The sequence below is a fragment of the Lates calcarifer genome, linkage group LG10 (genome assembly GCF_001640805.2).
Source record: "Lates calcarifer isolate ASB-BC8 linkage group LG10, TLL_Latcal_v3, whole genome shotgun sequence".
Lineage (NCBI taxonomy): Eukaryota > Metazoa > Chordata > Actinopteri > Centropomidae > Lates > Lates calcarifer.
In genome coordinates, this window is record NC_066842.1 from 20,643,415 (window position 1) to 20,670,330 (window position 26,916).

Below are 26,916 nucleotides of genomic sequence, written 5' to 3' on the forward strand. Positions count from 1 at the left end.
CATTTTAAACATTCCGCCTTAGCCTACTCCTGCCTTGAAGATATTCTGTTTGTTAAAAAAAGATGCAGTTGAACGCTAAAATGTCAATAACAGTACTTTAACAGTACTTCTATTTGAGTAAAATGTGTGGCAGTGCCATATATAATGGAATGTTTAAATGTCAATCACAGCAATTTCTTACAGCCAGAGAATGAAACAATACCTGATGAAAATAAAACACGTTTTTCAAGTAAATGTACGAAGTGTAAGTACTCATATCGGTACTTGGTATCGGCAAGTACTCAGATCTAAGTATCAGTATAGTATTGGTTTGAAAAAAAGTGGTATCATTGCATGCCTAGTAGAAACTAGTGGAAAGGCCCTGAAGACTTATTTTCTTCTTCAGCTCCACAGCCCCACATAGGCACAGTATTTTTGACAAAGTTGGAATTCTTTTGGTTACTTGACATGAACAATTTTCAACAGGTTCTCCAGATAAAACAACAAAATATGTTGATTTAATACATTTTATGGTGTGTCAATCCTGTGCTTATGGTTTAGTTTGGTTTTGGTACAAATTCAGTTTAGTTAGGTTTTAGGAAAGATCGTGGTTTGTGATAAAATTACTGTTTAGGTTAGGGGGAGATTTGTGGCAGTGGTTACTATAATAAACGTGGTAACGGAATGATGAACATTGACTGTCAGTTGCAAATGTGAAACAAACAGCGGTCCTCCGTGTTGGAATCCCTCTCCCTATGGGCTTTGTCACTTGAATGTAAACAGGATAAGGGAGCTGCCATCTTGTGCTGGTGATGTCTTTTGGAGGTAGAATCTGGGCAAAAGGTATCAGGGAGTGGAGCCATGGTATCAAAGCACTGTCAGCCGTCAATCATGACATCACCCTCCCTTTTTTATAGCATCAAACATCTAAGTAGAGCTAAACCTCACTTTTAAGGAGCTATCATACTGTCCATCTATATATACAGTCATTAGTCCAATATTAGTCAAATGTGATAGAAACACACCCACACCGTCTTGATGAGTCAGATTACAAGAGGTTTTGAGTGTTAAACTCTTATTAAATCTCAACAAAGGATGTTTTTTTTAACTATGATTGTTAAGTCTTTACTGTTATGGAGAAATTCGAAAGACATTTTCGGGGTGTCAAATTTGGACTCTTTTGTCGGCAAGTCACAACAGACACAAAGATCCAACTTGGTGCTGTTTTCTTCTGCTCATAAAACATCCACTTTAGTGTCGATGTGCTCACTCCACTTTTTCATCTTGCTCCTTGAGTCAGAATTTCATGTGCTGTAGCCCATCTGCTTCAACATTTGATGAGTTGTGTTGTCTAACACACTGTGGAGAATTACATCTGAGCTATTGTTTGTCGTCCAACTGTTTTGAATAAGTCTTGCCTTTTCTCTCATTAGTGAGGCCTTTCCTACTCTCAGGACTGTAACACTGACTAGATGTCCTTTGTTTATTTCATAAATCTTTGTAACAACAGAAGCTGCAACTCTGTTTTTTGACACATCTCACACTAAAAATCTAATTACTTTGATGACACATTTTACATTTAGTGAAACACCTTTACCTGAACTTCTTAACCCTGTCTGAATGCTTTATACAAACACTTTATTTAGACCTAAATCGCTGTTTGCTGCAGGCAGTTATTTGTACAGAAGGAGATGTGTGTATTTTCTTATGCAGTTAAAAGTTGTTTAAATTAAAGTTAAATTCCAATCTTCAGTAAGATGCCTCTTGTGTGTATGTACATTGAGAGAGAGAAAAAAAACAAGCAAACAAACCCACATACAAATACTTAGGTCAATAAAGCTAATGCTGATTCACTGAAGTAAGACAGCATTCAGACAGCAGTGATGGTTGTAAAGCCAGTTAGCTGTAGTGCCTTGGCTCATTCAGCTCAAACACCAACCCAGATGTAACCTGGGCTGACCTGACAGGGCCATGATTTAATGTTATTTTATTGACTATAATAAAACATGCAAGGCTGATTGTTGTTTGGTGGGACTGTGATGCATAAAACAAAATGCAATAAAAATGCACATCTGCCCTCTGTCTCTCTCTCACCACCTCTCTGCTCTATACTCTCCTTTGCTTTTTTATTTTTTCATTTTTACAGCGTACATATTGATTAGGGGGGCTCGCATTGCAGATTTGACCATATTTATCCCGCTTCATCAGGCCAATTAGTAACAGGATGATAAGCTGCTGCAGCACCGGTGTCCCCCAGCTCTCTCTGATGAGTGTGGGGCTAATTGGGGTCAAGGTTGGGTTTAAGGCTGCAATGAGTTGGAGCAGAAAGCGTAAGCTGGGGCTAATCTAATCAGGTGCACCATCAGACCACAGACTAATCGCGCCATTTAGTGAGCAGTTAGATGTATACTGGGGACTGAAAAAGTCTCCTATTACCACAAACCTCCCACTGAAAGCGGAACATACATTTTATACATGTGTGTGTGCAGAAGTGCATGAGTGCTGTTATGTGTGTCTGTGAGAGTGTTTGAGTTAAGTGCAATCATCATCCTGTGCCTGCCACCATCAGAGCTATCAAAGGCCCATCTGGGAAGCATGCATGCGCATGTGTGTATACGTGTGTGTGTGCATGCGCACGACAGCAGCCACAGAGCCGTCAGTGAAGAGCCCAGGTGTTCCTGTTAAAGTGTTAATTAGATTAGTGCAGATCAAACGGAGGTGGCATTCGCTGGGGAGTAGAGGTGGCGGGGCCATCCCGCTGGGGCGCCAGTTCCAATACTCCTCGTCATCCACCAATTAGGATGAATTAATCATTCACTGGACTCATTTGATTGGTTCCCCTGAAATGAGAGGGGACCCAATAAGGGTAGTATGCAGATTTCAGTGGAAGAGCAGAGCTGGTGTGATACAGTAAGAGGACAAGAGACTACAGACTTATTAGAGGTTAGAACTGACATTTAATAAAAGTTTTTTTTTGTAGTGTTGTAGTAATCCACATCTGTGCAGTGCCATGTGGTCCTCATTATACTACACAGCTACAGTATTACAGTAATTCTATTTCACATCATTTACTCTATCTGGTAATAACAAGTTATCACCTGAAAAAATGTGAAGACAAAAGTTGGATTCAGAGATTGGACAACTTTTAACTTTGACAAAGCCAATGTTAGATTCAAGAGTGTAATGAGAAAGATGTTCATATATGAGGCCCCTTAATATTCACAGAGCACTCTGATATCCAAAAAGCTGTGTCTCTGAACAACCTACTGTTGGTGGTTTCACTTTAGTTCTGACTGCTTTCAGGTGTCACATTCTACACTTTGTAACCTGAATCTGACGTCTTGTAATTTTGACTGATTCTTATAGGTTCTAATGACACTTTATCCACCATATGTAACTGTTGAAATATGGGGAAATAATGACACTACAAAACAACGCTCTGGCTTTGAAAAGAATTGACTGACATCAGATAGATCCAAGTTGAAACCAGTAGTCAAATGACTGTTGTTTTGTAGATTATTTTTTATTGCGAAATATGATTAAAGTGGATTCTTGTTAAAAACCTGTCTTTCCACCCAAGTATTTGTTCCATTCACTCTGTTGACAAACTGGGTTTGGTGGAGTCCCCGCAATCCTATCTCAACAATTAAGATGGTGAGTATAAGTTTATTCCAAGTGATACCAAGGATTAGCCCAAATACCCACAGATATAATGATGAAAATAAAAATACACACATCCTCAGCTCAACAGAGGAAAGAAAATATAGATTAATGAAGCCCACACAAAGCCTAAAAGTTCAGAGGAAAACTAACTAAGCTGGCAAAGTCATTAATCTCCATAGCCTCACTGCTGTACCTTCATAATAAAATAAAAATCATAGCTTATTGCCTTCCTTGTCCACATCCACATTTTTGTTTCAAACCATTAAATTCTTATTGGTCTAGTATTGTAACACATTTAGCTGAGGTCTTTATAACCTGGCATGCAGAGACTTGTATGCAGCATCGAATGTGCAGACATAATTTAAGTGAGCCCATTAAAAGTCCTTCAGGCAAAGTCTGTGTCTCAGATCTAGACAAAGACACAGACAAACACACAGCTGCGTGCACACACACGCACACGCGCGCGCACACACACACACACACACACACACACACACACACACACTTAATCTCAGTGGGTTGCCTTTTCCTTTATCCAAGTCCACAAACAAACCAAGCCAAGTGTGGCTGCGTTCCCACAGAGCCACAGGGACAGAGTACCAAGAACAGGAAGACACATCAGTGATTGCACACATCAATTCCACATCAAGTAGCACCTACTGATGTGGATTTGTCTGTTGTGCATGACAGGGAATGATATCAGATGTTTGCTCAAACTCCTGAAATGTTCATATGTTCTTCCCTTTTCACTATGCGACTACTAGCAAAAATAGTGACATTACACAATGGAGAGAAACTCAGCGGCAGTGCATGTGGAGACGTTGTTGTTGCCTCACTGTGGCTATGTGACTGATGGTCAGTGAGAAACCTTTGCCAGAGCACAGCAATTGATCATAGTCCTGACAAACACAAAGACTGAACCTTCAGCTAGAAAGACGGTAACTTTGGAAGGTATTGACTTGATTTGGCCAAAGGGCAATCCAAGCTGCCAGTGATTTTAAAGGCATTTCTATATATATTAGATATCCATCACTCATCTGTCTCACACAACAGATACAAATCTTTTTTTTTTTTTACAAATATATCCACATTGATTCCAAGTGACAACTACGCAGGAGTCATCTTTGTTTCTTAAATTCTGAGTCTGTTTCCCTTTTCTCTCACTGTAGTGTAATCTTCTCTGACAGCCATTCATTGTCCATGTTCACTACATCTAGGATGCAGTTTCACCATGATGAAGTGAGCTGAAGTGGGGAAATAAATCAAAGATATCAATAAATAAAGCACATACATCTGTCCAGACCCTTTTTCCATGATCAAACATTGAATTTCAAAATTAACACTTAAGACACACATAGCAAACAATAACTCAGACATCTTAAGGTGACAAAAGGATTTCAATAACACTTGAGTGATGGGACTGATGCCATATTGACAGATTAACATTACTGACAATTCAAATGAAAAGAAAATTTCCCTGTCACAATTATTAGAACCCCTAATGCACATCCCATACACACATACAACTGTTTGATAGGTTCATACTGACAGACACTCAGTCAGACAGATATTTATGAAACTATACTTGAATCAGGGACACTAGGGAATGTGTGCACATCTTTGCCATCCTACAACTGTGACCAATCTGGAGAACTTACTGAGAAACTTGGAAAACTGCTTGCAAACTAAATTTAGAAGATGATTACTTTGACATCAGTCAAATCAGAGTTTCCATGAAGCAGGCATCTAAGAGCGATTAGAGAATCTGCAGTTTAAGAAACTTTCGCCTTGGCTCCCCAATTTTTTGTGTACCTTCATTGCTATTTGAAACACAAACATGCAAACATAAGCACATGCCACTGCATACAATATATGCTCAGTATCACTGTACTGTTCAGGCAGTTCAGCTGGTCATTCTGCCAGTGCTATAACCTGCACAATTACTCTGTCAATAAATGTCTGAAATAGCCCATTAATTCAGGGTTCCTGACCATATGCCAGTGGCTGCTGGAATTATCTTTGTACTTAAAATACATGATAACTGTTATGACAATCACAGTCAGCAGTGATCTACAGTCACACCAGCTCAATGTGTAGTAAGTAATGCAGCATAAAAATTGCGTTATCTAGTTAAATATGACACAATATTTATATTAAAATACTGTAATGTAAATGTAAACCTGCACCTCACCCAATGTCAGCTGAGATTGGTTCCACCCCCCCACCCCACCCCCAATGACCTTTGAGGATAAGCAGTATACATAATGAATGGATGTAATGTGAATGCTGATGAAACATCCAACATGTGTCAGTTTTGAAGTTACAAATCTGGACTTCCTTTGACTCTGAAACAACCAAATCCATATGATTGTGTAAATAAAAGCATGCTGACTAATACAGTTACACAACATCCTACACAAGTCTTGCCTTCAAACAGCCAATGATGAAACAGCAAAACTGAGATGAGTACTCTTGTATTACCAACACTAAAAAGAAGGAAGATCTTAAAAGTGTTACGGCCATTATTCAACTTCAACTTCAAGTGACTGATTACTTTGAATTTCCATCTTAAAATTAGCAAAATCCATGAGAGAAAACAAACAGATACAAGACTGTGTACATACTTTGGTACTGTATGACTTCCATACTGCCTAATACAATAACAATATTTCCCTTCAACTTGCCAGCACTCCTGTGGTACCAATGACATATTGTCAAGTATAAAGTCAAGATTATCTCTACAGCGCAATATCACATTCAATATCCTGTGGGCCATAGTGATATTGTATGTAATATCTGGTGTTTACATGCCCACCTCAGCTACAAATTCCAACCAAACTTCTCCATAAAAACAAGAAAAAACTCCCAAAAAATAGACAAAGAATTAATTTGCTTCAGTTTCCACTGAAGTTGAGTCTAATGTCGCACAACCATTCATTATCATTAAATATATTACTACTCAAGTTGTCTTGACTTATATTTGATATCACCAAATCATCCAAGTACATGGTCACATCTGCATGCGTATGCAGAGCATTTTCTGTCATGTTTTTCAGTTTCCTTGTCTCAGCAGTAATAAATAGTTTTTTGTTCCAAGCCAGAATACAGGCATGCAGGTGACTTCGAACTTCCAGAAATCTTAGCACATGGTCAGCTGTTGCTGTCAACAGCCCTAACAAACCTGAGCCTATTTATATAACATTATTTTGTGCTATGAGACAGTACTATCCATGCAGAAAAGACACAGTGGTGCTACACTTCCCTCTAAATGCCTCCCAAACCACCACAGAAATAACACATATAATGCTGAAGCCAATTATATTGTACTTGCATCACAAATGAGAGTAGCTTTTAATGTGTAGCTCTACATCTAGGGAGCCCACTATTTGTTTTTTGTCTTCTCTTCACCACTGAGGCGCTCTTTTATTAGGGAGGAAGAAATACAGTGGCAGGACCACATACAGAGAGCTTAAGTTTGACTGTCGACTGAAGTCTGTTTCACCATATCTCTCCAAGGAGGCTGTTTTCAATGGGAAAAAGAAAAGAAAAAAAAAAAACACCGGCGCAGTAAGAGCGTATAAATAAACACCATCAAACACAACTTGTATGCACATGCAGCACAGACAACAATACACTTGAACACACATGTTGATGGCTATATTTGTTTCATCACAATCTGATAAATTCCTGATTGATTTTAGTTTTTGATTACTGACAGCAGGACTGTCTCCTTAACTCTTTATATTCTCTAATTCTCTGTGTTGCTCGGTGTTCACTCTACTCCTCCTCTGCGTACTGCATCACCCCTCTTTAAGGTAGCACTCCTAACAGCAAAATGCTCTAATAGTTTTGAAGAAGCTATGTAATCCCTAAGTTTTATGACACTGTCTACAAGTTTTAGTAATAGTCTCAATAACAGTTAGGTACTTATTCAGCAGGTCTGCTGAATGGGACAACTGTCATTGTAAAACTATGAAATGATATAGTAAATGAATAGAAACTGAGTAACTTTACTTGACTGACCTCTGCCACTAGTTTTCAAATGAAGCGATTTCTGACGTTCCTCTCCAAAACTTTCATGGAATTAGCTGCTTAACTCTTCATCTATTTTACTAGCAATCAGGTATATGATGTTATGGATATTTTATGTACACTTTATATGACATTAGCAGTAACATGGCAACTGTTTTCTAACAACCGTTTTGGGAATAATGAACCATTCCAAACTGTGAGTATTATTTGTCCCTTCTTTTCTCATATGAAATACCCAACTCTCTCGAGGGAGTTCTGTGTTGTCACAGTGGCACTTGGGGCCAAATGGAGTGATCCGTCTCCAGCTCCTGCTGAAACGGGGACAGCTTGCTTATAATTGCTGCAAAATGTCACCACAGTTGATTACCAGTGATTTGTACTACTGCAAAGGGAATCCAAATAAAAAAAAGTAGAGTTGATGAGTGCATATTTAATGAGGCTCATGCATACTAATGCAGGCATCTCATTCCGCTCTATTTCCCCACATAAACACATGCAAATTCATGGTACAAGTCAGTGAAAACACAAGAAGTCATCCTAATGAATGAAAAACACAGATATGAGCTGTCATTATCTCAGCTAAGTGGTCAATCTGGAATTATTTTGGTTTAGTACTTCCAACTGTCAAAAATGTCCAAAACAGAAAACTATACTATAATATATACAAATTATCCAATCAGATATCATTGAATTTCAAATTTCAAATGTGTTACTCAGAAATCTTAAAGATCGTGTGTGAAAGTTATGCCCTCTACACTGCATTGCAAACAGTGGAGGCCTTAGATAATTTCCAACAACCTGAAGTGTAAAAATGTCTATGGGCACCTCTTGAAGAAATGATCATTTCATGGTGAGAGAGAAATGAAAAAAAAAGACCAATTTATTTAATTAACATTTGCTTGAAGCCACAGAATGAATTAGACTGTAATAATTCCTTATACTGAGATTTTTAATTCTGGGGAGAAATTGCCAAATAGAAGGCCACTCGACTCTAGCTGAGCAGACATTAAGCTTCCTACTAATAAAACAAGTAAATGATGAGTAGATTAGTGGTTTCAAATTGTGGAAGAAAGGATAAAAATGGAGCTCAATTTGTATGCTAGTGTTTGCACTGAGTCTTTGCTGGCCCAGCTGTATGGGACCAGGACCCCTTCTGAGAGTCTAATGAAACAGCTACTCTCTTTGAGACACACACACAAACATGTCACGTTAGGACAAATCCTGCCCGGCCTGCACGGTGAAGGACACACACGACATCACCTGCTAGAGGCACATAAATTATTCTTGTTGTGGCAAGCATATGGGCTTATGATTCTGCTTATAGCATGTACACTACTTCAGTGACACACATGCACATGTGCACGCACACAGACATAACCAGGCAGGACAGTAATCAGTGTTATTGGTTTCAATGTTGGATACACACTTGATGCTGTAATTTGATGTTCAGAGGACAGGTCCGTAGTCCATTTCCTTGATAGTTGTCCCTCTAAGCACAACGTCTTCAACAAGCTGTTGACCTGCCATGCTTTATTTCACATGCACCTGTTTGGATTCACCAATATGTAAATCTGCCAAACTCTGAGGGTCCATCAGCATCTGCTGGGTGCCAGGCAGGGAATACAGATGCAGGCAGATAGGTGTTTAGGAAGGCTTCTCACGTCTGCCTGAGGAGCAGCACAACAACTTGGCCACAGCCCCAGCAGCTCCGACACTCCCATTCTTCAACTGGATTGATTCTCACCAACCACTGGCAATCTGACTCATCAATATTCAGAATCACACTGCCCTAAAATAGCTGCAGCCTCAGGATTTTAACCCTTTGAGTGGAGTGCTGTGATTATGATCAAGAATAAGGAAGAGGGAGTCAAAGCTGTACTGTAGAAAGGGGGCCATCAGAGTGATTCCAGGTTTTTAGATTTTGCTGTTATGGTGATCACATTATAATTAATCTGCATGTCTGTTAGACTAGGTACAGTATTATACAAGCATTTTTAACTGTGAACCCTTGACTGCTGAGCAGCTTGCAGCTGTGGTACTCCACACCAAACAAGGAATGGCGTCCAGAGAGAGTGGGATGATGCATAGCTGAAACTGATTGGATAAACTGGAGAGAAGTAAAACAAAGTTTTAATTCACTAAAATCTCTGTTGGAGTTTTAAAAAAGAGAAAGCAGTAGTGAGGTAAATCATCCAAAGCAGACTGGGAGCATATCACTAGAGTCAAAAATAAAGTGTGTGAGCAGATTGAAGAGTGATTTGGACTTGTGGTGGTTTTATTTCTAGTTGTATCATTGATGATTTGGGTTTTAGATTCCTCTTGTTTTATTTTGACTAGTTTTATGAACATTTAACCATATTGCTATTTGTCATTTGGCCAATAATCTTTATGGCTGTTTTGTTACAGAAAATTGTTATCCTGTAAAACTGCCATTGCCAAATGGGTATTTCTATTTCACAACAGCCTGGGTACATTAAGTATGTGCCTACAGAAAACTTTCAGTCCATTATGCACACATAGTACAAGGAGCTCATCTTTTTGTGTTGCTTCATTGTCTAAATGATGTGGATTGCATCATCCTGCAATTATATATATGTTTTATTCTCATCCAGTTAAAGTAACAGCTCTGTCACAAAACCTCAGTCCAGTAGTCTAAATATATGGAAGTCTAACAAGTCTTTTTATTAGTCAATACTAGAAAAGTTGAGGCTTGACTGACAGCAAGTTGTATATAATGCTTAGTGTATGGAGTGACTCTAGAAAACTAGATTTAATGAAGCCAAGACTGCATTCAGTTTATTGCAGCTCCTTCTGAAACACAACCACTATAACTCATCTAAAACACAGCTGTCTGCTTTGTTCTTGACCTGCCTGGATCCTTCTTTCTCCTCTATATTCTCTGCCTGTGGCTGCAGTGTGAGCACCATATTCAAATGAAAAGTGCAGAGGAAATAAGAACTTTCTTATGAGTTCAGGTTCATCAAACACAATGAGGCGTGCCTGTTTCTTAAGAGGTGTGATTGCAGCCAATTCAAATTCCTGCTGCAGACTTAATTTGACCATTAACAGTCTACGACAGTTGCCAAATTGTGTGGCACAGTTGCACTTGTATAAGGATCAATGGTTATCTTGTGTGCAGTGAACCCAATTGATCGCATTTGTTGTAATTAGTAACTTTATAATGAGTAGATTTTACTAAAACAATGACTCCTATTTCTGTAGTTTTTTCTTTGTAAAAAAAAAAAACAACTGCTGACAGTGAACATTTTCTTTGTTAAGATTATTTCCCAAGAAACAAGATATCTATCTGTCTGCATTACATCAGGAGAAAAACTGTTGCTTAAACAATTCTCAGTGTTCTGGAAGTAAGGTATACCTGTGTCCTACCTCTCAGGCTAGAGTAAACAGCCTCCACAGTTCTCACTCAGTACATCATAGTATATACTGTACTGACAGCTCAGTATTGGGTGACAATTACTCACAGAGCAGCTACATGTGTAATATGGTTCAAATGAAAAATGCTGTGTCTTTTTTCTCTTTGAGGGATTTATATCAAAGTCAAATTGGGCAGCGCATCATCCACAAAGACTATGTAAGCTTTTGAATAGGATCTGTTCAAATCTCTGTAATCCTTGACACCAAAATTAAACTGCACTGTTTGATCATTGAAGACACACTCCCCTCAAGCCTCTCCTCCCACCTTGGTAAAACAGACAGACACACAAGGCAATAAAAAAATACAAAACACAAAAATGTCACTATGCCAGAGTAAAACTGCCAATTTATCTGTCACAGACCTGATGTTTTTGAGAGAAGAATATTTACCATTAAAGGATAAGATGTTTTTGTCAAATGGCACCTTTCCTCTATATACTAAGGAGACTACTACAGGTCACTGCGCAGTTGTTGGAAATAGCTTGCATAACAACAAGTGCACTCACAGCTTCATCATTTACTTTCTTCTAATAGTACTGCATATCAGCATCAATTACATATTAACACTATTAAATATAATCAGAGTAAAAATTAAATATAATCAGAGTAAATGTGACGGTGGTTGATAAAATATTCTCACAGCTATGCAGTATGTATACCACTTCCTGGGCAGGTGTGTACTGTATGTATATTATTTCCACAGAGAAATTCATTTTCCCTGTGGCCTAGTTTTCATGGAGAAGTCATTTTTCAGGTGGATATTTGATAGTGAAAATTAGGTATTCATACATTTTATAGTAATATACAGCATTTGTTTTCCTAAAATTAGGGCGCTAGAGCATGCACAGTGTGATCCCCAATCCCTCTTGCTGACAACCCAATCAGTTAACGTGGTTAAGATGTTCCATCGCTGTGTGGTAGATTGTATGGCATGGAAATAGTGTTCACCAACAAATAAAGCTACATGTTTGTGTGAAATTAATCAAAATTATGAATTCCACATGTCTAGTTCAACTTTGGTGGACTTATTTGCACTGCTTGAGCCACTACTTTACAAAGGGGTGAGCTGTACAGTCCAAGATAAAAGAGAAAGTTTATTGTTGCAACTTATTGTGTGAATGTGAGAGTGAATGGTTGTGTACCCTACCTGTTACCCAGTGTCAGCTGGGATTGGCTCCAGTCACCCTGCGACCCTCAAAGGATAAGCGGTATTGTCAATTAATTACTGTCTCTGCTCTAACAGAGGCAATGAATAAAGCACTTATTTGTTTGCTTAGCAGGCTTGCTAGCTCAAAGAGTTTTTCCCCCCCTACTTTCATAAAACCTCTTGACTGGCCAACACTAGCATGTTCCAGACTGACAAGCATATTAGCTCTTAGCTCACCTATTACGTTGGTTCCCGAGTTAGCCTTGTGAGAACTCTGAAAGTTGTGAGAATCCAATTTTTCTGCAAAGACACTTTCTGATGTGACAAGGTCTGTGTGTCTGTGTGTCTGTGTGTATGTGTGTCCACAACTTCCATGACAATACATAGTGGTACTATCTGTTAATATGTTGATGGTTTTCATGCAGTGCTTTTGCTAACCCCTGCCATCAATTCATTGATTAGATTGTACTATATGCCCTCATTTTATCTTTTCACATTCACTCCATTCACTTTTGCTTTTGAATGTAATTACCATGGCGAAAAAGAGAATCAGATTTGTCCCACAAGTTCAGTAGCAACAGGGCTACAGGTGGTTATATGATGTATGTGTGTGTGTGTGTGTGTATTGGTTGACCATAAATTTGTAAATTTGTGAGTGACTTGCACTCTTTTTCTCTGTCAGGGTGCTGCTCTTATCTTTGTGGCCCAGAGGCCACAGGATTTATCAGGCACACATTCATCCATGCGGGTCACTGCCAGAACCCAGAGACGCTCCCCGACAGCTGGGCTATGGCTTCCATACAAAACTCTGTCCCCAGGTTTGTACTTAGGGGGAGAAAAATTCAAATATTGACTCCAATCCACTGAACAAACTTCAGAGAAGTTTCTGTGGTGACTGTCTCACAGTGAGACCACTGTGTAGCTCCACGAGCTTGCCAGGCCACAGGGTACTGTATCTCCACCTTTCAGAGAGACAAGGAAGTCTGTTTTGCTAACTGCCACTGGCCTCACTTGCCCTTTGAACAAATGCCATAATATTCACAGTATCCAGAATGCTCCTTTGTGGATTCATTGTGAATATAGCTTATAATGTGCTCACCAGTGAACTGTAGCATATGATAGATGGGGCCTAGACCATAAGTATGATAGTGGTTGACTTGACAATATGGAAGAACTGCTGTCACCAGTCATTAAGGGAATAGTTTGACATTTTGGGAAATATACTTATGTGCCTCTTTGCTGAGGGTTAGGTGAGAATATTGATACAACTCTCATATTCGTGTATTTGTTTTATTTGGGGTTATGTGCCGTACGACTTCTAGACTGGAAGCCTGTTGCCAGGAAACCAGCAAAGAATCCAGAAAGTTACTGCTCCCAGCCAAGAAATAGTTGTTTTTACACTTTGGTTTTGATACAAACTAAACAAACAAGATACAACATGGTAATTAGTGAGCTTTAGTGGGTCCTGACGGTAGATTTCTCACTTTGGGACAGAGCCAGGCTGGCTATTGCGCTGTGTTTCCAGTCTTTTAGCTTACTGGCTGTTGGCTGTAGTGTCATATTTACTGTAAGTGGTCTGGATGTTCTTACAAAACTCTCAGCAAAAAAGTGAAAAGGTGTATTCCTCTCATGCTGAAATTTTGCCCCGATGGCAATTTAATAGGAACTTAAACAGATATGGACATTTCCATAGACATTCAGACATTCCCTCACAGAACATACAGATACCAAAAAACAAAAAACAAACAAACAAACAAAAAAAAACACCACCACCAGCGTTGCTGACAGTCAATATTGATCTTTTGCAATTTATTTATATTGCACACTGTTATTGTGGTCTTATTTCCTAGTCATCTGCACCTTCCTGTGGGATTCTGCTGAATACATTGCAAGCAGGCATCTAAGGCAGAAAAATAAACCAACATCTTCTTTGTATTTATGTCCAGGGAGAACATTCTGCCGCTGAAACCGGAGAGAGAGAGTGAACAGTAGGAGTATGATGCTAGTTTTGAGTGCATTGAATCCAACTCTGACTCTGGCTGGCTACAAATAGATTAGACTAGATTAAACGGAAAGTGGCAAGATGAATGTTTAACTCTCTATTTGACAGTCAGTAGGCAGTGGGCTTAACAAAATAAAAGCCAATTTACAGAATCCCACTGCTAGGCTCCACATGGAGAATTACCGTATGACCTCAGTGCATATGCCGCAATTTGTGTCAATGCCAACTTCCTCTTCTCATTTTCTCTTTTACAGCAGAATAAAACTATCGACACAAATCCTAGCTGTAGACAGCTGATCTAGTTCTCAACTGAAGGAGGGGGTGCAGATGGCCATTTGGAGGGATTTATACTGACGCTGTTAAAGATGGTCACCTAAAGAGAGACAGGCCCCAACAGCACTGTGTCCGCTTTAGCAGGAGCAATGAACCAAGCTAAATTTCATCAGCAAGAGAAAGTAGCATGGGAAAGGGAACAATAAAAAAAGTACTGAGCACACAACAACAAACTTTTCCAATCAATGCACTTTCTCATGGAGACAGGGTGAAATTAATTCTCGCCTGAAGGGCTATTGTAGGGGGGGAGGTTCACTGGAGAGTAAGAGCTGTTGACAAATACTCTTCATCCTCAGGTCAATGAGGATGGGAAAAAATATGGGATGAAAGAGAAGGAGTGAGCGGAGACAGCAGAGGGAAGGCTGGTGAAAAATGAGACTGCAGGAGGGAGTGAGAGGACAGACAAGAGGGAAAGTCAGAGGGGAGTGAAAGAGCCATCAAGAGGGAGGTAAGAGTGTTGAAGCTCTCTCTCTAAGCCTAATGACAGTGTAGTGTCACTGGGACCTCCTGACATTACTAAAGCCCTCACTTCCACTTAGCATAGACGTTTTCCTCCAAGCAGCGAGCAGTTGTCTCACCCTAATTATTCCGCCCTCCACCTGCATACCTCACTCACTCTCCTTCATCTCTCTTTTCTCAGGTCTCACCCTCCTGTCCTTTCCTCCCTCCTTCTCTCCGCTGCCCTTTCAATACCTCCTTAGGACACAGGAAAAGTCAGAACTCTCCACTCTTGTAGATTACTTCTGAATTTTAAAAAGGTCTCTTTTTTTTCTGTGTGCATAATTTGAATGAGCCAATATTTGAGCTCCCCTAATATCTTGCATCTATTTCCACTTTAGCTTTGTTTGTTTTTTGAGAAATTATGCACTTTTAAAGGCAGCTTTTAAAGTGACAGTCGTGAGCCTTGCACCATTTTGAGATGATTGGCAGGGCAAAGTACATATAATATTTATTTATTTTTATGTATTTCATGTTCAGTTTCATTTATTTTACTATTACTGTTACTGTTATTATTTTTGCTATGGTACATGGTTTAATATAAACTGAATACTGCACTGTAGAGTTTTGAGTTTTGAGGGGTTTATAATTGTACTTCACTCCATTTCAGAGGGTAATTACATACGTTTTTTAACACTGCTGCATATATCTTACAACTGTAGTTATTGTAGAACTTTTCAGAATAGAATTTTACATACAAAAAATTGGATAACCTTATAAAGCAATACACTGTTCAAATGAAACCACTAAACCAGTAAACGTAATAGGATTCATGACCACTGTGATGGGTCCAGGGCCTCTGCCAGGGTTGTGTGTGTTGTGTGTGTTGTGTGTTTTAGTTAGAAGTTCCTGATAGGGTGGAGCTAGAGGCCATCAGGGAAGTGGGGATAGCTTGAGGCCTGTGTTTCTGTATAGTTAATTTGGCATTTCATTTGTTAGTCTGGCAATAGCGCATAGCATCAGTAAGTCTTACCTGTTAAAATGGATATTTCCGTTATGTTAATTAAACAAAATCTCTGTTGAATAAAATCCTGTGGTTTTAGTTAATGCTTGTTTGTTTCCCTTATTTGCTATGGTCTATAACAATCTCTTACAAAAAAGCAGTGTCTAGCTGGGGCCCCTTGTCATGTCTCAGATGTCTGAATTTTCAGTAGTTATACCAAAGAATGATTTTTCCTTTAAACTTCTCAGAGGTTTTATTATATAACTGTTTGAGGCTCAAAGACTTCACAGTTTTTATTCATCTGATAGATGAAATAAAAACTTCATCTTATAGATGAATAAAATTTACGTCAGAAAATGTAATTTTTTTCCTCTTTCCTACCTCATTAATCATCTTACATCCCCCCACATGTATCTTGTGTCCCCCTGTAGAAGAGACAACTTAATTATATATAAAACAGTTAGAACTAAATCTGCATTGACCAGCTACAACATTAAAATGCTGCTTATGCATTGATGTATTAGTATTACCAATCTCATAGTAATATGATGTAATAAAAAATTACACATTACAGTATTTTTACTCTTGGTGACAATACCTCTATATGTTCACCCAGTAAGAAATGAGAAGGAACAACATGAGATACTTATTTTAACTAAGAATCACCAGCATTCAGCCAGTCCCCTAAAGGGAAACAATAGAATGACAACATGACATTATCCAACTGGTGGAGTGGGAGTTAAAGGGGATAGTCCAGTAATTTAGCAATGCACTTCCCTAAATTAGCAGCTCTCACAATAGACAGATAGAAAAAAAAAAAAAAAAAAAAAAAGAAATTCACAAATTGAAACAGTAATGGCCAAGACACTGTGACTTTTAGTGTGTAGTACAGGTCAAGCTCCAAAAAACACTACATTTCCCATAATGCAGCAAATCATTTTCTTATACCTTCTCTGCCCAGTTAAGTCCTACATCCTTCAAACTCCACAGTTTCTGTCAAATCTTTGTAGGTACTAAACCTAATAAGATAACTGAGATGACAGACTGTATAGTACCTATGTATAGAATTGGTTGAGTGATAATGTTACTATTCCTGTGCATTCTTCAGCACTTAATATTCCACTTCATCATCTCAGACCTAATTCTTTAATCACAGCTTGATGTGATGCAATTCAGTTGACAGACAGAACTTTTCCATCACATGCCAGCTTCTCAAGTTTTAGACTTTGAACAGACTGTGTTGCTGCAGTGTCTCTACCCCTCTGCCACATGGACATAAATAATGGATGTTTGAAAAGTCATTACAGCTCTCTGGGATGCCAAGCAGGTTACTGAATGTACACAGCAGAAACTCATTGCACTCTTGCAAACCATGCGGGAGGAGATGCCTTAGCTGTCATTTCATTTACTGATAAGAAAAATACATTGGTTTGCCTTTTTTTTCTTTAAGAGCGAAAATGTATCTCTAAAGGGAAAGTAAGAGGTCAGATCCCAGGGAAAATTGTGAATATTTGGAGAAATAATTCAGATGAGTGTAATAGAGACAGACAAATAATGAAAAATTATCAGACTCTTGACCTGAAACAGTCAACCAAACTCCTCAAGCATTTTATTCAACTATTTTTTTTATTAATTTCTTAGTGTTAGTCTTACAGACTTATTAAAACACAAATCAAGGCATATAGTTAAGTCATGATCATGTTGTGAAAAGAGAAATTTTAGGTGTGTTCTAACCTCACAAAAAATCATCATGAGCTACACTGATTGCTAATTCTGACCACGTGTAAATGTTATTTTATTATGCAATGATTTGGCTCTGATTGACTCTCACTTCTCTCTTTGTTTTACCCCCATTATCAAATTTGTCCTCTCCATTGTTCCATACGCCTCGGGTCTTAATGATCCAGTTTTTCACCTTCATCCTTCTTATTTCCATTTCCCTCGCTCGTCTGTTACAACTATGCATCTCTTGTCTGCTCTTCTCATGAATATAATTCTCCACCTTGTTGTTCTCTCTGGTCCTGGGCTTACATTGACTACTGCCGGTGAGACTCAATTAAAGCAAAAAAAAAAAAAGGGGGGGGGGGTAAGATTAACAACACACACTTTTACCCACAATGCCCAAGGGACCCAATTTATCTTGAGGAATGCTCAGCCTAAAAAAAGGGGGAAAAAAGTGATTGACACCTCTAACCTTCATTGGGATGTAATCTTCATCTTTAGCACTCAGAGATCTAATTAATTAGGGGGAATCTCATTTCCTCACTAATGCAACTGGACAGAGGCATGATAGAGGAGGAAGAGGCGGCAGGGGGAGGAGGAGGATGCTGAGGAGAGGAAGGATTGAGATGGAGGGGGAAAGGAGGGGTGCTGTATTTCATCAATGCCGGTGAACGGTGTCCACCTTGTTCATTTCGGGGAAGAACAAGAGAACGTGAGGTGGTTGGGTTCACACCAGCTACACTGTATCGATTACAGCTGCCAGAACTCTGGCTACTGGCCATCACATAAGACACTGCAGTAACACTCTTTATAATGGGATCTCTTGGTAATGTACTCAAGTGTTTTACTTTCTTTTCTGAACTTCTTCTCTGGGTTAAAGACATCATCTATGTGTGACAAAGTGTTATCTGATTGTAATTGGTTTTGTCTTCTTGCGGCAACGAAGAGTGTAAATTTAGCTCCTTTACAAGTCATTAACACTAAACTTCAGTAACTAAAACAGACAAACAGATTGAAAAGTATGACACAGCCTTAATTAAACCTGATAAAACCACACTAACACAATCCAGATGAAGTAAATTAACTTCAAAGTGCTAATGTCATGAATGACATTCTTTAATCATAAAATTGTGAAATGTTATAGAGAAAAAAAAGTTTTCAGGGGCTTTAAGTATTTGTAACAAATAAATTTTACGTTTTTGTGGAAAAACCATGTCAAAAAAAAAAAAAAATAAAAAATAAAAAGTATTTTCTGTGTCTCAAAACATGCCTGGAGAGAGGTACTCTTAACCAAATGAATATACAGTGCTGTCATATGTCGATTATAGAATAGAATAGAATAGTCTTTAGTGTCGCTGTTCCTATTTAGCAGCTCTAGAATGACAGATACATATAAAAAGGCAAAAGAATAAAAACAATCAGATAAAAAAATAGATATAGATTTAACTGCCTGTAGGAAAAACCTGTTTTTTAGAGACTTTATGTAATCTCTAACCATCTATCATTACATAATCATCTATATATAAAGTGCTGATATTTTCACAGCAAAACTCACTTTTTAACAATAGTTATTATTCTGGAACTTTCAGATGATCTCATACATGCACACATCAAACACACATTTGTATGCATTGGCTAAATTACCATTACCAAATTAACAGAAATACAAATCAAACTAGAAAGATCATTGTGTTAATCAACAGCAAAACTATCAAGTTAGAGAGCAAAAGGCTGCTATTACCCTCCCTTCTCTACATGCACATATGCCTCAAAGAAAGATAAAAGTTCATAGCAGCCACTTCATGCAGGATTCAACAGGATGTGGAAGAAATATTCTGTATTGACTATTTTTGAAGGATAAAAAGACCTATGAATATATTTCACACTACTTGTAGTCTGCTGGCTGTAGTTCGTTCATATACTGTAGGTCTTGATTCTCTCAGTTCTCACAGATTCATACTTCTGTATCTTCAAATTACGTCCATACAACTCTGAAGCTTGTGGCTACAGATATGGTTGAAAAAATGTTCTGCCGGCAGAGAATACAAAGTGCCTTAGCATCACTGTTGGTGCTATGAATAAAATCACAATGCTGTTGCTAAAAATTGTTTTTCATCCTGCCACTGTCTCTGCACCCATGAACCTTCCCCCAGTCTCACTTCTCCATTAAGCTGTCTCCTAGTCTCTAAGCAGATATCGAACGAGCACTTCACTCTCTCTCCAACCATTCGTCCTTCTTGTCGGCCACCTCGCAGGCGGTACTGTGCCTCTTCACGCTGACACCAGGCCCGCGTTTCCAAGCCTCTTTCCTTCTTATCCACTCTGAGGACCTCTACCTGTCCATTCTTGCCTCTGTCTCTCTCCACCCAGCTCATCTACTTGCACCTTTCCAATCTCTAGATCATAATAGGGGAATGAAAGGGAGTTTATAAACTGAAGTGCACATCAGATCTGCTGTAATGAAATCTTATCAATGTGTTCCCTGTGCTATATTATTTGCATATAAATGACATAATATAATAACTCTCTCCGGCCTCTACCTGGGAGGAGTAAATATTTCTCTGTCTGCTTTGTCTCGTTGCTGTGACACGAGGAAACGAGACGCTAATTGAAGAGAGGAAAGCATCTTTATGTGACGACTGACATTCAATTATGTTTGGGGGATCAGATTAGGTGGTGGCCCCAGAAAATGTTTGAAAACAACATTTTGCAGAGCGGCAACTCTGAAGGCAGCCGAGGATGTAATTTGAATGGCTGTTTGAGGCCCGCGCTGAATGGTGCTGCTCTGAATGGAATCGCTATGCTATGACCTGCGAGTAATTGGATGTCCAGAGTGAAGTGTTGACAGAGGAGGGGAGGCGAGGCTGACAGAAACAAAAAAGCGATAGACACTGAGGCGGGGAGACAAAGAGAGAAAATAACACAAAATGAAAATAAGCAAGAAAACAATGCGATGAACAGGCATGGCGACGGGGGAAAAAAACAATAAAAGGGGGGGAAAGAATCACAACAATGAAAGTGGAGGAAATGAATGTAGTTTTCCTGAAGAGTGGAACCTGCCAGTTTCAACTGTCATTCATCACAGTGAACAGGCATGTAGCCCCTCTGGCCAGCAAGTCAAATAAGCTATTAGACAGGATAAGCTTTCTTATCAGATCAGTGCTGTCAGGAACTACAATGCCAGGGTCGCACCAAACAAACATCAGGTCACTTTACTTACAGCCATCATTACACACTATACTGCTGATCAGGGGTAATTGTGTACATTCATCCATCTATCTGTCACTGGATTTGTACTAGTTGAGCATAACAGCAGATAATGGATTGTAAGTGCTTAATATACACAGCATACAACCAAAGATCATTTGCTGACAGATGATACATGTGCCTCAACAAGTAACATACCCTGACCTGTCAACACAGATTAATTTGAATGTATACAGTACAAAAGCCACCATACTATCTAGCTGGCTCAGGCTCAGGAGCAGTGCTTTTGTTGCATGTTTATTTTTTTATTTATTTTTTGGTGGTGGTGGTTGGGGGTTTCAGGTGCAAATCTTTTTCCAATAGTGGCTGTTAACATTGCATTTCTTATTAAAAAACAAAAACAAACAAACAAAAAAAAACAGTTGTACTGTGTTGTTTGTTAAAATGTGCTTTTTGTCTGATGGAAAAAATTGGATTTAACAAGCACAACAGATGGAATGGGTGAAAAAAACAAAACTAAGAATAAAAGGAAACATGCAGTTTTATCTGCTTGAATATAAACATCACAGTTCCACCACACACACACACAAACACATAGACATCCATTTTATCTCCATGTAATTCACCTTTGTAGAACATGGAGGAGGACGGAGGGGTCGGCCGACTCCATCGATTGGCTATCCTTACCAGTGACAGCTCCCAGATTGGCCAGAGAGCATTAGAGAGTCAGAAAGTCACACTGCCATTAGCAGTCTGTCCTCTCTGGTTACAGCCTGCCTGCACACGGACACTCCATAGACTAAAATAGATTACAATGATTGGTGTGTGTGTCTGCGTGAGTGCATGTGATTGTGAGTGTGCGTCTATGTGTGACTGTGACTGTGATGTGAGTGTGTGTGAGTGTGTGTGTGTGTGTGTGTGGGGGGGGGGGGGGTGCACAGACGTATGTCTCTGTCTGTCTGCATGTCTAGGCAATGTGATCACTCTATCACTGTACTGTAAGTTAAAATATATCCCACATTAAGTTCACTTATTTACTGTGTGATATTACCTCTCAGAACAATTTACCACATCTTTTCTGTACACGCACACACACATATATACATACATTCAGAGAAGCCTTGTTATTTTGTAGACTAGAGAGAAATTGGCCGTGCCGTGCCCCCCCCCCCCCATCCTCTGTCCTCCATCCTTCATCTCCCAGCTCTCCTCACTTCTCTGATTCGCATTTCTGCTCCTACAGTTCACAAGCCTCTGAAAAGGATGTGGTGTAGTCGGGCTGTGACAACGGGAGGTGGTGCATGAAAGCATAGTTGACTGCGAAAACTAGGGCTGGATTGATAAATCATCCAGCTGAGATATTCGGATTAAGTTTTCTCTAGTATGCAGGATCAGCAGGAGTCTCCAACTTCTGCTGTGAATGAAGTTCCTCCCTGACTAACATCTGTGATGATGTTTTGTTTTCTCCAAACTTAGACGAGTTATTCTTACCAAACATAATTCAGCTACATCTTTCAAAACAGAAAGGTAACATACCACTTCACACACCACCTGTGTCGAGCTAGCAAATGATTGCCTTCACATATTAAGCCAAAGACAGCAGAGCACACTTATTAATATTCTTGAGCGATTTCAGCCCTTTATGTCCTCTGTTATTAAAAGTCAAATGAATTCCTTATTAGACCTAATCAGAGAGACTAGAAATCCTTTGCTTCCTATATTTACTTTTCTGATCAAATTTAACACTCATCTACATGTGCAAAAAGTCAAATAATTCCAGTTCCAGTGTGTGCAGTAAGTGTTTGCACGTGTTAGCAAACTGCACTTCCTCAGCTCAAAAGTAGAAATGTTCAGCTGTTTTAAGAGACCAGGTTAAGATGGACATTTTTGTAAAGTACATTGATTTCCTCTAATAGCATTCTGATGATTATGAGAGATTTTCATATGTATCCAGTGAGAAATATGAACACTCCACCATCTTTCAGACTTATGTAAATGGCCTCATCCCAGCACCAATATTAGCTGTCGAAAATTACAGCCTGTCATTGATCCAACAGCGTCGTGTGTCGGAATAATATAAGACAGAGAGAGAAGATGTGTCTAAAGTAAAGTGAGGAGAAAAACACAGAGCGGTGGAATAAATGTGCATATCAAGACAGGATTTTACGCCTCAGAGAAGGCACTAGAGGGAAAATCAAACTGATTTCAATGTGACAAAATTGATTTTCCAATTTTCTCCGGATTGCTTTCTGCCTCCCTGGGGCAGGTGGGGTGTCTATCCAAATACACTTAAAGCTCCACCTGAATTATGTCGGACAGAGGGTCAAAGTTTGGCCATCTTTTTCTCTCTCTCTGTCATACATATACTGCACACATATGCTGAGACATGCCGTCTTTAAAAAACGATCCTCTGGACGGCAGATGGAATCGACGAGTGTCATGCAGAAGCCACATTTATGAGAATGTGCTGAAGTGGCTGGGTTTAAATCTCTCCAGACCTAGAGGAGGACAGTTTAAAACTTATGCCTTCTGCACTTCCATCTGGCTCTGCTGACTGACTGTGCTTTTGAAGAACTCTCACTTTTTTCTTTTTCAACAGAGATGCTGCACTGCGGCTGGACTATTGCTAAAATCCCTGAGGACGTTTTTGAAAAATCCAGGAAAATAATAAATTATGACAGTATGGGGAGGAGGGGGATACATACTTGTAGAAACAACATAAAGACAATGATACATGGTGCTCCAGGCTTATAACGCTTTTAGGTGGCCACATCTGCAATCATGTTAATACCAAAGTGGGCTAGTACTGCAAACATGGATTAGTCATAGCTGCTTGGCTGTTTAGTAGGAAAAACCACCAGAATGGATTTTTCTTTTGTTCTGATGGCATTTGAAATGAAAGAGATTTCTTGGACTGTGACACCGCTTCATCTTGTGTAATCTTTCACACAGACTCACTGCTTGAAATATTGAAGAAAATACTTAAACACCATGGTGGTCTATTCATTCTTAAAGGGGGCTGAAAAGTTAAAAGGGGCAGTCCTGCGGATAATTCAAAAGGGACATTTTAATAGAGAGACTGGTGTCCCTTGAACTGTTGTTGACCACAAATGAGTGGAAAACAATGATGCCCAATACAGCCTTTGTCACAGCAATGAAACTTCATGAAAAACTAGAATTATTGCCTCACAGTTGTATGCCTGAACCAACCAGATGAGTTGCAGTTTACATGTCTGTCCAGGCTCATATAATCTATGCTTTGTAGATTTTAATAAAAAGGTAGAGTGTAAGTTCACTGAGAGAAAAAAGAGAGTCAAATTCCCTGTATGTGTTCACATGCATGGCCAATAAAGCTGATTCTGACAGAACACAAAGTTGTAGCCATGACAGCAGACAATGCTTCAAATATAGATGTTGCTGCAAAGAAGCTGCAGATTGTAAAACATAGGACTCTTCACATACATCTTCAACCCGGCAGCATAGATTCTAACAGTATCTGACTAAATAAGAAATGTGGTTACAATCTATTCTTCTGTTCCTGAGTTATGGTGTTAAATAATGGCCAGAGAAGTGTTTTTGCAGAATATCATAATGTTATAGTAGAGATGACCTTTGACGTTTTGGATATAAAATATCATCACTTTATAATTTTATCCCATAATGCATTTCTGTATTTTTTTTTTCATACAAATTCATTCAGAATTGCGTATGAATCCTTGAGTTACGGCCAAAAAGATGTTTTGTGAGGTCACAGTGACATTTGATCATCAGATTCTAATCAGATCATTCTTGTGTCAAAGTGAATGCTTTTTTCGCATGCTTTTATAATCCCTATCTTTAGGAACATACACTGCATTAAATGCAGCATACAGGTCTCAATAAACTTAAAAATGACTACCACAGGTTAAGCAGATAATAACAAAAATCTTCCCATTTTCCAGGACCAGGTGTAATCAGCCCTGTTCAGGCAGCTTTCCGTAAAAAATAACTGAAAATAATGTTTTTGGACAAACCCCGCTGGGCTGTTACCTAAGGTACTTATTAAGTCAACAGTGTAAGTGAAATAATCAAGCATGATTCCAACGTGATTCTGCTCTCATACTAAGACAACTGACTCAGGTGTCAGGTCTTTGCGACTCTGAAAGACTTACTAATAACTTCAAAACTTTATCACCTGTGGAGACTAAAATGAAAAGGAGACTAAATTGAACAGAATCTGCTTTTTTCAGAGATTTATTGAGGCCACAAACAGGCTGACAACTTGGCTGTGTGCCTTCTTCAAAGGCATTCAACTGCATATTCTAACACAAGCCTGTTAGTGGTTGTAATAAATCCTGGCTGCAGACAAGAGGGGGAGTGCTGCTATTGCTTTTTTTCCCCTCTTCATGGAGACAATCTTTTGAAATTTGCAGGAAATGATAAGCTTCAGAAGTCTCACTTTCATATTACAGAGGAGAAACCACAATAACCAACATACATCTCTAAAATGATTCAGTCTCTCAATCACCTCAGAAAAGCAGCTCTAATGGTACGCACTGCATTGATTACATCTCATTTCAATTACGCCTCTATTTAGCAGTTTACTGTAGCTCAGGGAGCGGCTCATCAGTGCGGTTAGCTGCCATGGTTCCAGCAGTTCCGGATGGAAGGTTTTCAGCCAGGCTTGTTGGACACCACCAGAGCTGGCGGATGAGTGTGTATCACCTCAATTAAACTATGCGCTAAGTGTCTGACAACAGCTAATATTCCTCTTCCACCAGCGAACCCAATCGATGTTCTGGCATTCGTCACCCTGCTGAAAAAGCAATCATCCCGTTGTCTCGCTCAGCTTAGATGGGGAAATGGAAAGACGCTCATCTGGATTCTGCGCCTGCTCATTGGAACACACCAGGGCTCATTCTCACATAGACACACACAAACACATAAAGGTGATGTACACACACTCATACTGTATATACACACTTTCTTCACTCCACTCACCAGCAACATTGGTGACATGGCGAGAAAGAGAGGATGTACAGGAAGCTGCATCTCAGAAATGCCAGTGACAAGTGTAAGGCTTGAACCTGTCCAGAAAAAACTCACACCCTGTTCCACTTGGAAAAATACCATCACTCAGCGCAGAGTGATATATACACACACACACACACACACAGCTTTCCAAAGTTAACCCACCTCTCTGTCGAGTAACGTTGGGGAGATGACGGTGACAATGTCGCCTTTCTCTGCGTCGATGTAGAACATGTTCGGGGATGGTTTGTCTGGTGACTGCCTGACAATGTTGTAGCGCAACGCAGCATTATCTGTGGCGGGGTCGTCTGCATCAAATGCCGTCATTCTCATCACTGTGGTTCCTATGGAAGACAGCAGAGGAGAGAGCTGAGTCTGAGCTCAAATGTACATGTCACACGTAACTATTTTTACCAGAATAAAAGTTTTAGGGGATAGAGCAGGGTTTTTTTACCCTGGAGATTAATGAGTTAATATCAAAACAGATTAGGTTCCACTAAATATTTTAATAGTTGCTTTTGTACTTTATAACCAAAGCAAAAAAAGCAAGAAAAAAAGTTTCTGAAATAAACCTTAGAAAGAGAAATAATGAAATAATGGGAAACATGTGAAACTGGTAAATATCAAACTAAATCCATGAAAATTTCCAGTATCCCAAATTCTTTCAACCAAATCCCAATAATTACTGCAATATATGTTAATGCTACAACAGTCTATTTTTACACTATCACTATCTGTTCAGCCAGCCAATCTCAATGCAATTAGTTTGTTGTTGTACAAGATGTTTCTTATGCATTACATACAATATGTATTGTGTTTGAAGTTCTAAAATTAGAGCACTTATGGCAGCAGATGTCTGAAAAAGCACAATTTCAAACCATCGCTGCCCAGACAGCCACTTAAAAAGTTAGCCTTTCGTATTAATGTGTTTTCTCCCTCATGTCA

General features: G+C 39.2%; 1 protein-coding gene across 1 annotated transcript in view; it reads right to left on the bottom strand.

Moving 5' to 3' along the window:
- The window catches only part of cdh13 (cadherin 13, H-cadherin (heart)), a 268,476-nt gene that overhangs the window by 84,246 nt on the left and 157,314 nt on the right, over positions 1–26,916 (bottom strand). The window contains exon 7 of the mRNA XM_051073553.1: positions 26,137–26,315. Coding sequence (XP_050929510.1) covers positions 26,137–26,315 — 179 coding nt within the window. The remainder of the gene's footprint in view (positions 1–26,136; positions 26,316–26,916) is intronic.